This window comes from Myotis yumanensis, unplaced genomic scaffold (genome assembly GCF_028538775.1).
Source record: "Myotis yumanensis isolate MYYU_CA2020_CCGP unplaced genomic scaffold, mMyoYum1.0.hap1 SCAF_6, whole genome shotgun sequence".
Lineage (NCBI taxonomy): Eukaryota > Metazoa > Chordata > Mammalia > Chiroptera > Vespertilionidae > Myotis > Myotis yumanensis.
The window spans coordinates 4,455,357-4,468,816 of NW_027223757.1; the positions used below are offsets into that span (position 1 = coordinate 4,455,357).

At 43.4% G+C, this 13,460-nt stretch overlaps 1 protein-coding gene across 1 annotated transcript in view; it reads right to left on the reverse strand.

Moving 5' to 3' along the window:
* TULP4 (TUB like protein 4) overlaps positions 1 to 13,460 on the reverse strand; it is a 158,715-nt gene that overhangs the window by 45,038 nt on the left and 100,217 nt on the right. The window contains exon 3 of the mRNA XM_070417401.1: positions 5,692 to 5,820. Coding sequence (XP_070273502.1) covers positions 5,692 to 5,820 — 129 coding nt within the window. The remainder of the gene's footprint in view (positions 1 to 5,691; positions 5,821 to 13,460) is intronic.

Genomic DNA, 13,460 nt, shown 5'->3' on the forward strand with positions numbered 1-13,460 from the left:
AGACACACACAGGTAAAAGTGGTCAATTTGTAACCTTAAATGGAAAGCACTTTCATCAAAGACCTAGATGTAGTCCTTAACTTAGCCTTTGGCTAAGGTCAAGGCGGCTTTAAAGAGAACAATATAAATATCCTATATAAGAAAAGGCTGATATGCAAATTGTCCCCTTGACCAGGAGTTCGACCAGGGGCGGGGTCGGCTGGCCAACCTCCCGTGTCCCTCCCCCTGGCCGGCCACGCCCGATCGGGGCGGGCTGGCTGGACTCCACCTTGTGCATGAATTTGTGCATCTGGCCTCTAATTATTAATAACGAACTACAACGTTCGCTAATGACTGATTACTATAATCATGTTGCATTCATTTCCCTTACGCGCAGGCGCATTATTTCTCTCCACTAATACTAGCAGCGAATATCCTAGCAGCCAACTGCCACGTCATTAGTCTTGGACTGACTTGTTTGGTGTGTGCAACAGGAAATATTTCACTTTCAGAGAACAAGAAAAATAGATTTGCATTACACTTATTAATTTGTGCAGTTATTCAGTGTCTGGTAAGTTAATGTTCAAGAAAAAATATTAATTTTTATTAAAATGTTCTATTATTTTATGTTAACAATTACTCATTTATTTCAGCCCTTTGTATTCAGCATGTCTCTATCGAAATAATCCTATGTTTCTATGAAAATTGAAGCTTTTGTTTTTTTGCAGCCCACATATTTACTAGCAAACCTTGTTAATGTGGCTTGTGTTAGCCTTTGAGTTTGACATACTTGATATAGTCCAGTGATGGCGAACCTTTTGAGCTCTACGTGTCAGCATTTTGAAAAACCCTAACTTAACTCTGGTGCCGTGTCACATATAGAAATTTTTTTATCTTTGCAACCATAGTAAAACAAAGACTTATATTTTTGATATTTATTTTATATATTTAGATGCCATTTAACAAAGAAAAATCAACCAAAAAAATGAGTTCGCGTGTCATAGGTTCGCCATCACTGATCTAGTCAGTGAAAAGAATCTTGTCCAAGACACCACCAACCTTATAATCACAAAAATGATCGCATAGGATATTTACATGAATTAATCTGTTTTATTAAATTAGGTGAGCACAGAGTGATAAGAACATGTCACAACTGGAAAAACAAAAACAGGGGGAACTCAGAACCAAATACTTTAAAGAAAGTAAGTAGAAAGGCTCTTCTACTAGTTGTCTTTCAGTTGCAGGGGGTTACAGTGCTCTTGCTTCACTAACGAGCGTTCTCAGACATGGATTAACTGAAGCTGAGCCGCAGCCCGCATGGCCCACACCTGAGGCAGCTTTTATCAGACCACCCTTGGTGCCTAATACTGTGAAACTATGCATACACTGTTCCAGACTCAACTTTGAAACAAAGGACTCAATCATTTCCTAAAAAAGAAATTATTAAAGCATCAATCAGCTTTTGCCAGATGTTTGATTGCTTTGTCTCAATGAAAGGCATGCTATGTAACAAGGATCACCTGTCACTTCTAAAAAGTATTATTTTTCTATGAGCAGATTTCAAGGATATTCCTCTTCCAAGTCACAGAATTGTCCCTCCTCCTACCAGACACTGTTTCAGGTGTAGAGAGCCACCGCTCCTTTGACCAGTGATTCATCATCACCAGAGTGCTATGTTCTTTACTCATATAAGATTTGACTTCAACAACAATTAAAAGCAACCAACCCTCCCCAAAATGTAGGCAATTAATGATGACAACTGCTCAATGGGCTCTGAGATGTGTAGGATCAGAGCTCTACAAAGTGAAATTATATAAAAATGTAAATCAGATCACAAGATACAATGATTACTTTGGTAGAACCTAGCTGGCACAGGCTTTTGTGAGATTCTAGGTGCTCCAGATGTTCTATGGTGCATGTAAGCTCACTCAACCCCAGGTCATCCTAACTTACTTTTTTTTCTTTCTAACATGCCATTTGCACCAAACTCTAAATGACAAGGAAAGCTGAGGAATAGAGTGGTGGTAGAGACCACACAGCTGCTGTGTGGACATGGCAGAAGGTTCCCTCCTCAGACAGGCTGCCCGTCAGGAGAAAATGATGTGGTGATAGCTCTACTTGGCTGCTGAGGCTGGAGCTCTTTTGTATAACGTTAGGGATGTAAGCTGTAATGGTGAACCACAGGCATGGACAGAGAAACAAAGGAGAGGCACACTCTTTTATGGACTTGGGAGGAGGAATCTTCCCTCCCTCCCGCTGAGTCTAGTATCACTTCCTATCAGCGATGCAGGTACCTCTCTTCCTGTGGGGTCAGTCCTGTGTGTTGAGTGAAATGTGCATGAAAGTTCTCTCTTCCAGCCTCCTGACTCCATTTTCAATGAGGTTTCTGTTGATTACTTTTCACATTTCCCTCTTCTGATCAAGATCTTTCTCCGAAAGCATTGTTGGCCAAGAGTCAGCTTTTTCCAGACTCAGTGGCCCTTTTGCCTCTTGATGTCAGGAAGCACCTTTCCTAGGTGCTCTGTGCCATGTCAGAGGGGCAGTGCCCAGATTGGCAGCTACCTGGTCACATCTGAGTGACAAGGAGGGGTGGGCCTGGGGAGGGCCTCTCACACCATCTCCCATCTGAAGTCTGTACTAGTATTTCTTAGAGTAGGGAACACGGCAAAGGTACAGTCAGAACGGAAAGAATTAAATAAGCACTTTGGGAAACCACAATGCAGGATTAAAAACATAAAGCAATTAAACAGTATTGTTATCTCAAAAAAATGCTTGGAACAATCTATCTTACCAGTATACTATGGACAATACATGCATTTCTGCTAAAAGAGAAGAGAGTTTCTTGCTGGGGAACAAGGCACTGAGTGATACAGCGTTTGGGACTCAATCTTGGGCTCAATTCTGGCTTTAGCACCCAGGAACTTTCTTGAGCAAGTTACTGAACCTCCTGACCTTTTTCCTACCATCAACTGAGAATAATAACATCTTCTGAAAGGGCTATCCTTTCAGCACTTTAGAGCAGGCGTCCTCAAACTTTTTAAACAGGGGGCCAGTTCACTGTCCCTCAGACCGTTGGAGGGCCGGACTATAGTTTAAAAAAAAACTATGAACAAATTCCTATGCACACTGCACAGATCTTATTTTGAGGTAAAAAAACAAAACGGGAACAAATACAATATTTGTATTTGCATGTGGCCCGTGGGCCGTAGTTTGAGGACCCCTGCTTTAGAGACCCTTATGGACCAATTCACAAGTCTTTACAGGAAGCCTCGGAGAGCTGCAGCCTCAAGACCTGAGGCCGCTCTTTGGTGATGACGTTTTGGCTACTATTTTAGGGCAGCTGGGCTCTGAGTTCAGGCACTATGTGGGAATAGTGCCTCACACTCTGTAGACACTCTAAGAGCTGTGGAGACTCTCCTATGCAGACAATGCTATAAGCACTTTCCATAGTTAGTTTTTTTAAGTTCTAGTGCTTCTCAGAGGCAGGTACCGTTACAGTCCCTATGTTACACATGAGGAAACTGAGGTCCAGAGAAATATTTCCCACTAAGAAGTCACTGAGTGAGATTGTTGGCTCATGTGATCTGACTCTAGAGATCATGCTCTTGACAACATCCCCTGCAGGTGACATGAATTTCTCATAATCCTGAGATTTCTACATCTGCAGCTCTATTCAGAAGGCTAATTAATAGTCACCCCTTCCTTTTTCACTCTTTGGAGGTATGCAGGAAACTGATATTGTTACTGAGTCTAGAGACTTTGGTTCTTGTCTTCTTGAAGGAAAGATTTCAGTCAAGAGATAAAGTGTAGCAAAGCAAGCAAGAATTTATTGTCTGCAGCAAAAACACATTCAGGACAAGGAAGGGCAAGAAGCAGCACCAGAGGAGCCTCTGCTGGGCTGCTCTGGCTCCCTGGGAAGTCAGAGAAAGGGGGGCCTTGGAGACAGGGTCAGGGGCTTAGTCTAGGACGAGCTGCCGCTGCCCACTGCTCCCCTGGCTGTAAGTCTTATAGGTCCTCTCACACCTGAGGGGGAAGGTAAAGATGTGGGTGTGGTATTTCTCTCTCTTGAATCTTAGGGGAGGTCTTAATAGAATGTTCATCAGCTTTCCAAGTGTGCTCTTTCAGGGTCATGGTCTCCACTGACTGGTCGGTGCCAGTAGTCAGTGCAGCCGGTCCTGAGGCAGCCGTGGCCTCACTTGTGTGGTTTTGCTGCTTTACTGGGCCTGGAGCTGAAATACAGCTGAGGCCTGGGTGTTTCCTTAGGGAGGGAAGGTCAGGGTCTATCCCACATGACTAGTGACATGCGAGGGGAGGAAAGGTTACCCTGGGGGCAAGGTCCTTGTTTTCCCAATTTTGCTCCTTGCTAGGCGCCCAGGGCTTTTTGCCCTGGTGACCTTCTGTACCTGGCCCAAAGTCCTTGCTCTGCTCATATCTGTCTAACTGCCTATTATAATACTAGTAGCCCTGCACACAAATCTGTGCGCCAGTAGGTCGTTGTGGCCCTGTAGCTCCCCCCACACCTTGCTGCCCTGCCCCCTCCTGTAGCTCCCCCCCACCATAGCTTGCTGCCCTGCCCGCTCCTGTAGACCGCCCCCCCCCACCCCCCGCCATAGCTTGCTGCCCTGCCCCCTCCTGTAGCTCTCCGAAGCCCGCTTGTACCTCACTGGCCCAACCTCCAGCTGATCAGTGATCTATCTGGTCTGTGATGTGCTTGGTCATTACGCCTCAGGGCATAATGGCTAATTAGCATATTCCTCTCTTATTATATAGGATGGCCTTTTCAGAGTTAGTCAAAACTATTACATTTACCCTAACAAATAAATAAAGTCACAAAGAAAGAAAATCTGATTTTTACCCAGAAGTAGATTAGTCTTCTGTGATGACATCTTATAAAGATCCTCTAATAAGGATCTGCTAATAATAACTGCGAAAATATCTTCACTCCTTGCAATCTTATGCCACGTCACTGATCTCTTTATCTTTCAAACTTGGGGAGCTCACAGGGAAACCATCCTAGGAGAGGAGAATAGACTAAGAAACCCCCCATCAACAAAGGTCCCCTGAGGATTCGGTTCTGAAGCCCTAGTTCTGTTAAATCCCTGCGATGGCACATGTGTGCTGTGCTGCCCATCCTCCTGTGGGAGGAGCAGAGCTGTCCCACAAGCCAGAAGAATCTATGGAGCGGTTCAAAAATAGCACAGCTCAGCAGGGCATCCCTGGAGCAGTTGTTTTCCTCTGGGGGAGACAAATTTCTATCGGAAAGGAAGAGCTGAGGGAGGACAACAGGTGGCCACGCTCATTGCAACCTGAGAAGAAAGTGTTGACAACTCAGTTTGGTGAGTGGGTTGTGAGAAACAGTCATGTGGAGCTCCCTGTGAGACAGCCAGGAGGTGACAGCACAGGAAAACACCTTGTGAAAGGGAGCAAAAGAGTGATATGCCGGAGTGCTTCAGGACCCAGATTCAGCAAGCAGTCACAACGCTGAATGTGAAAAGTGATTTCACAGATTTAATTCAAGCTTGAAAACTCAGAGCGTTCTCACAAGAGCAGCACAGCTGAAGTGATATACGCACGAAGCATGAAAAGCAGGGTTCTAGTTTTATTTATTTCTACTCCACCCATTTCTGGAAAGAGCTCCCATTTGCCCTGGAACACATGACCTGTGTTGTCTCCCCAGCAGTCTTCCACTGGAAGAGGGTCCAGCCCACTCACCTGAGCCCCTCGGTCGTTGACCAGTTCCACAGACCATCTCCCTTCATACTGAATCCACACAAATATCCCTCCATCTGCGTCACACGTGGCCAGCTTCTGGTATGGCTCATTCCACCTTACCAGCACAACCTAGAAAACAACCAAGATGATATTTACCACAAGGAATGACCCAGTGGGCCAGGATTACGCCTACAAAGAGATCAAACTTCAAAACTAAGCAGAATGCATGGTCCAAGGAAAAGACTGGGGAGGATGTGGGGATTAGTGGAGGGGACAGGCCACAGTCCACACACGGCAGTCATAGGGAACCAGACCCACATAAGGGCTTCCTGAGAAACAGCAGGCACTTGAGCAAATGATAAAGTACAGCATGGAAATACCCACTGGTGTAAAAACAGAGGGCCTGGAGGATCTCTCACCTGACAGTACTGTATGATGGGAAAACAATTTTCACAGAATATATTGTGTATGTGAATCAGAGTATTATTTTTTAGTGCAGTAAGAGGCATGGATGAGACCTATTTAATTTCATTTTCCTCCCAATGTGAAATTCTCCATATATTTTCTAGATTTTTATTTTCAAATAGTTCAGCATCTAAACATGGCCAATTTGGTAATGGCTTTCATCTTTCTCAGCTTTCACTCCATCTAAAAGGCAGACCCTCTGGGAGGTGGTCTGTGGAATTAGGTGAATGCTTGAGGGCAGCCCTCATAGAGTCCAGTGAAACCTCTAAGGACACAGGGCTATGAAGTGATCCCGGGAGCCCAGGAGCCACAAAACGACTCCCCACTTTCACTGTGTGGATGCTCCCTGAGTGTCACCTGACTGGCCCATGTTGGTGACCATGCCGAATTAAGTCAATCGGTCAGACATTCAGCTCATACTTAAGGTTCCTGCTGTGTGACGCTGTAACCAATACGAAGCTGGAGAAGACCAGGCCCCGCTCTTGGGAAAAGTCCAGCTGGGAGCCAGAACACCCACAAATATGTGACTATATACTGAGGTGTGTCTGTCAAACCAGGACTATCACTAACTGGCAAGAGCACGCCTGATGTCCATAAGAAAGCTTTGGATCCCGTCTCCTCCCAGGGCTTTGTGCCTAATAAACGAACCACCCTCATGAACAAGTGGCCCCTGTGTAAATGGTCTCCAAATTCTAATGTGTACAGTTGACCCTTCCTAAGGGCACTGACCCCACTCACATAAAAAAAATCCACCTACACCTTTTAATTCCCCCAAAACTTAACTACAGCTATCCATCAGCTTCTATGAGGGACTGGTTCCAGGACTGTTATAAATACCAAAATCCGAGGATGCTCAGATAAAACAGCATAGATCAATGCGTGCAATTGGCCATCTGCGCCTGCAGTTGGTGGATGCAAAACCTGCGGACAGAGGGCTGACTACATATTTATTGAAAAACAGCCACATATAAGTGGACCCATGCAGTTCAAACCCATGGTGTTTGAGGGTCAACTGTACAATGACAGATTGTCAAGGACAATCTGTGTCCAAAACACAGACCAATGCAGAAGCCCAGTCACTTCTCCAAGTTGTACCATGGGCACACCTGATTTTATTCAAGGCACCAGAGAGCTATAAGCGGCCCCCATAACTAATGGCATTAGCATTAGTTATAAAATTCATTTAAAAAAGATGCATAATAAAATCCTCAAATTTTCCAAGAGGAAATTCTTACCCACTCAAAATGTAAGGATGCTGTTGCTTTAAAAAACAAAACAAAACAAAACAAAAAAATTCTGGCCCAGCCAACGTGGCTCAGTGGTTGACTGTCAACCTATGAACCAGGAGGTCACAGTTCAATTTCCAGTCAGGGCACATGCCCGGTTGCAGGCTCCATCCCCAGCGTGAGACTTTCAGGAGGCAGGCGATCAATGATTCTCTCTCATCATTGATGTTTCTATCTCTCTTTCCCTCTCCCTTCCTCTCTGAAATCAATAAAAATATACATATTTTAAAAAATTCAAAAATCAAAGAGAGCTGTGAGGTTGCAATTTCCAGACATGGCAATCACTAGTCAAATCTAACTTAGCTGATGGTTCCCACGCCAAAGGCAACTTCCAAGGATGCAGACACCGACAGCTCCCAGCAGCCCCAGTCAGCCACCCCTCTGCTGAGCGCCTGCCACACTCTGGTCCCAGCTCTGCATGTGCAGCGCTCACACCACCCGCTGTATGAGTGGTAACTCTCACTGCATAGATGCCCTCCCTACTGAGCTGTGCTGCCTGAGGAAAGGGACAGAATCCTGATCATCTTGGAATACTGACACACAGTAATTTTGAATATATTGTGCCAAAGAGTAATATATAATTAGAAGTTATGATCCTTATTCGGTTATATCTTTGAACTATAAAAGGTTATTGAAAGCTATTTCTAGCAGGTTATTTTCAACTCCCAAAGGCATTTTAACAACAGCCAACACTGCCTGCCTGCCTGCCTGCCTATTACAAACTGTTGGGTGCTAAGCCATCTTTGTCCTTGTCGAGTTCAGTTCAGTAAATGGACACAATCTAGTGCTCTATCTGCAATAGAGAGCTGTGAACATGCACAGGAGGGCCCTCGACACAGGTGGATGGGGGGCAACAAATCCAGGTTCATTTATTTAATTCTAGTTTTTTTAATTCTCTATTTAAAGTACTGATCTAATTTTTTAAAAACAGTAAAACCAAAACAGCAACAAAAGTCTTTAAATGCACTGGATGTGTCATAAAATTTAGAATTCCCAAATGGTCCATAAAAGCCAACTTTATAAAGTTCTTTCAGGCCCAGTGATGCTTTGGCCTGAGCCTTGCAATCCACGAAAGTGCATGTTGCTACTATGTGGTTTCTAAAGCCACAGGCTCGCTTTTAAGCCCACAATCACTGACAGCCTCCAGAATGGCTGCCCCAGGACAGAATATGACCAGTAACATGATATTCATTGCTGACCATGAGTAAGTTAACATGTGAACTATAAAAGGTTACTGAAAGCTATTCATGACCTTCCTTATGAAATAGTATCTGATGACAAGGTGTCATATTTGAGAGCATAAAGGCTAATCACATTCTCTATACTTTTGCCTTTTTGCTTTAACATCCAGGTATGGTTGCATATTTGGTTCACATCAGTAATCAAACTCTTCTTTATGAAAACAGCCAGCACGGTCACAGCATGACACAAACACTAAAGAGGAAAGGTAAGATATGTTTTAAAGTCATTTCTAACTTCACAGATTCCTTGGTCTGATGAGAACACAGTGGTAGCTGTAAGATCAACAGCAAGTTCACAGGCTCCCGCGCACCCTTTTCCAATTCCTGACCAGCTGAGATGCAGCTATAAATGGAAACGTAGTCCCCCCACACATACTTCTTTGCTGTGAGTTCTAACCAATAAAACGGAGTAAGTGGATAGCTCCCCTAAATTAGGGAAAGAAATCTTTCCAACGATTCTGGGTTTAAAAATAAAGTAAAACTGCTAATGTTTCCCTGGATTCATATTCTCATTTCCTCTCTCGTCTGGTCTACAGTTCGTCTTATCTCCCAGAAGTTTATTTCCTGTTCTCCGAATCCTTCCAGTCTATTTGGCAACATCAAGACATACCAGAGTGTTGAGGAATTACCAAGCAGCAAGCCAGCTGGGTTCTCAGTCGCCCAAATTATGCGGCAGAATGCAGGGTGCCCGGGTATTCTAAGGCAGAACTTTCCTTCCCTTTTAAAGGAAAACGGGGCTCAGGGTAACTCTGGGCACAGAAGAACCTCAGTGTGCAGGGTGTTAGCTGAAGTGCACGATCTTCTACTAAAAAGGCAGATGAGAAGCTAAGCTTTGACCTCGGGCTTTGATTATTCAGAAGCTGCCAGCCTGCTACCCTCTCTAGTGCAAGCTGTTCTAGCATGCTATAGGTATTGTTACCAATAAGTATTTATCAAGGACTATTAAAAGTAGAGAAACCTGTACTAAAAATATAGGGCAGGGCAGCTGAAAGTCTATCTGGGCTGTGATCCAATGCCATAAATAAGTCACTTCACTTCCGACACCTAGAACCATTTTTAGAAAACACTGTCAGTTAACCCAACTCAAGGATAGTCATCTTCTCAAGCAAGAACCCTTCAAATGGTGTTGATAAATATGAATATCATTTATATTTTATAGAAATATATGGGATACCACCTCAGTGAACAACTAGTATCCTCAATAGTCATAAATATTTTCCTCAACTTGAAGAGAATGTAATTCGAATGAATGCTAAATACAAATAGTTCAAGTAGTGAATCCCTGTAAGTGGTTATTAGCACTTAGTTGTTCTTATTCTGTGATTTATTAAGTAAAATAGCAATAAATGCAATTGTGTAAGAAAAACATGATGAGTACCAATTTAATTTTAGATATATTTAGTATTAAACAAAGAGCCAATAGCATTTTTAAAAAGACTGGAAGAAATTCAGTGTGAACAGTGGTTTCCGGACTCGTGCCCACGGCAGGAACAGGAAGGTCTGTGAAATGGTGTGGCTGCGGGCAATGGCTGGTCTGCTCAGCGCCCCTCTCCGGGTCTGCCAGGGATGGGGAACAGCAGCGCATCTCTCTCGGGCCTAGAGTCTAGGCTGTGAGGAGTATGAGAAACGACCTCAGAACAGTGCCAGCAAACGTTCAATCAGTGAGAGCTCTGTACTATTTATTTGTGAGCTACACGTCCAGAATATAAATCCAATTCAGCACAATATTCACATCTATGGTTTCCTCTTCTGATAAATGGTTTGAAAGGTGGTCCCTTTTTCTAGGCACACCTCCTGTCACATGCACTCCCCACCCAGCTCTGAACCTTAAAAATCAACATCCCCACACATTTCCTGCCACCCTTGGCCCAGAACACCCCTCTGGCCCTTGGCACCGGGTGGTAAAGACTTCCTCGATGGTCCGGCCACTCACTCTTGCTATTCCCATGGCACCAATAGTTGGCATATGACTTCCTTCATCTGTTCCTCACCAGCCCGAGAACTTCTTTGCTTTTGTGTTCTTGAGGCCCCAGCACTATGCCAGGCACAGTAGGCATGCCACAAATATCTCTAAATTCAACTATTCCTGAAGGACGATTAAGCATATTTCTGTAGAATTTTATATTGTTAGAATTGGTTCAAATGAGTTATATTGGGGGGGGGGGGTAGTTTTATTGGGACAAAAGTCACACATAATTCACTCATTAAAATGTACAACTCAGCCCTGGCCAGTGTGACTTGGTTGGTTGGAGCATTGTCCCATACACCAAAAGGTTGCGGGTTCGATCCCCAGTTGGGATACATGCAGGAGGCAACTGATGTTTCTCTCTTGCTCCCCATTCTTCTCTCTAAAATAAATTTAAAAATTTACAATTCAATGCTTTTTAGTATACCATTTACATACATAGAGTAAGAGTTCTGCAATCATCACATTAACTTTAAAATCAACCCCACCCCAATATTCCCTCCAAGCTGAGGCAAGCACTAAGCTTTCTGTCTACGGACTTGCCTATTCTGGACATTTCACAGAGATGAAATCATACAGTATGTGGCCTTTTGTGCCTGGGTTCTTTTACTCAGTGTAATGTTTTCAAGGCATATCCATAGTATAGCATAGACCAGTATTTCCCCCCTTATGTGCCAAACAATATTCCACTGTTTGGATATGCCACGTTTTGTTTATTGTCTATTATGAATAATACTGCTATGAATATGAACATGTTTTCATTTTCTTGGTTGTATGTGTAGAAGTGGAGTTGCTGGGTCATATGGTAACCCCATGTTTAACTTTTTTATTTTTTTTTATTTTTTTATTTTTTTAAATATATTTTATTGATTTTTTACAGAGAGGAAGGGAGAGAGATAGAGAGTTAGAAACATCGATGAGAGAGAAACATCGACCAGCCGCCTCCTGCACATCCCTTACTGGGGACGTGCCCGCAACCCAGGTACATGCCCTTGACCGGAATCGAACCTGGGATCCTTCGGTCCGCAGGCCGACGCTCCATCCACTGAGCCAAACCAGTTTCGGCCCATGTTTAACTTTTAAAGGAACTGCCAGATTGTTTTCCAAAGTGGCTATACCAACTTACATTTGCAACAACAATGTACGAAGGTTCCAACTTCTCCACATTCTCAACACTTGCTATTTTTTTTACTGTAGCCATCCTAGTGGGTGTGAAGTGACTCTGACTTGCACTTTCCTGATGGCTACTGGTGCTGGGCACTTTTCAAGTGCTTTTGCACATTTGTACATCTTTTTTGGAGAAATGCCTATTCAGATCTTTTGCCCCTTTTTAATTGGGTTGTCTTTCTACTACTGTGCTAGAACCCTTAGTATTTTCTGTGCCTGGCACAGCCCTACCCCAAGGGCAAGTTCAGTTGTTGTTTCAACTTGTCAAAGTGGAAAAAAAAAGAGCACATAGATGAGGTCACAGATTATTTTTTTTCTTTTATTCAACTGGCAGCTAGTATTGACCATGGTTACTGTTTCAAAATTATTTGTACCACAAAAATTGAGGTAAGTAAAGAATATCTGAGAAAACAGGAATGAAGATGGTGTATTCTGTACAGAAAAATCAAAGTCATGTGAAAATTAACTAAACTTTCTTTCACTTCCAAGTTAAAGGGGGGAGGGGAGATGTTGGCATTTTAAAAATTATTGCTGGGTTATCCATGATACCTTAAAAACACTGTACATATGGTTGCATTTCAGTTTTTTAAGGACATGCTTATTAGGAAGATAATACCATATGGAAGGGATGAATCATCTATACGAGGTCAACTCACAACTAGATTTTAGGTGATATTCGTGCTTCTGAAGCTCAAAGCAGCTAAAGAATCGTGTTAACTTGTCCTTATAATATTCATGGGAACCTTCTTAACTTCCTCATCAGCCAGGGAGCGTTTCTGCTAGAAGACGGCATACACCAAAGTTTCATCTAACACCTTTCCATGATTTATCTGTAGAGCTACCACTAAGATTGGACTCCTAAGAAGTAGTCCAGAATACCACACTGCTTTTGAGAGATTAATTTCAACCACACTGGGAAACAGACTGAGACACTTTTACAAAAACTACATGGTCACTCAGAATTATAAAGAAGTTGTATACATCCAAAAAAATGAAACAAAAGAACAGAGTGAGGGGATGTAGTCTCCACCTACAAAGATGGTGCCAATGTACAGGAGTCAGAAGACAAGCACGTGAAATGAAATGATGAGAAGGCCCAGCTCAGGGAAGCTGCGGCTGAGGATGAGTCTCTAAGGTGAGGAGAGCTATCTGCCGAATGCTGGGAAGGCCTGGCCCCGCCCTCCACCCAGGGCTTCCCTTCACATGGGGCCCTGAGCGCCTCCAAATGCAAGAGGCCCAGCACAGCTCCGTCTTTGTCACACACACTGTCTAACATTTACTTTTTACTTCTTAGGTTGTGGGACACTTTATACTTAGGACCCAGAACATGTTCAACAGACAAAAGTAAGTAGTGCAGGCACACACATTCGCTATGTTTTATGCAGTACTTGTTCGTTTCCAGGGCAAACTGGTCAACGTGTGACTACCTGTGGGTTTTCCTAATCAAGGGGCCTGTCTTATTGAGACTTTACTTTCTGCTTGCTTGGGTACACCGCCACATTGTCCCATCAATGGTTCTGTGTTAGGAAGTGAATAGTCATCATTCTTTTGAAGTTATACAATACACAGAAATACCCAAAATAAATACAAACTCTGAGAGCAAAAAAACCCAGTTGTGTTTCTTATCAAATTCAATTATGATTC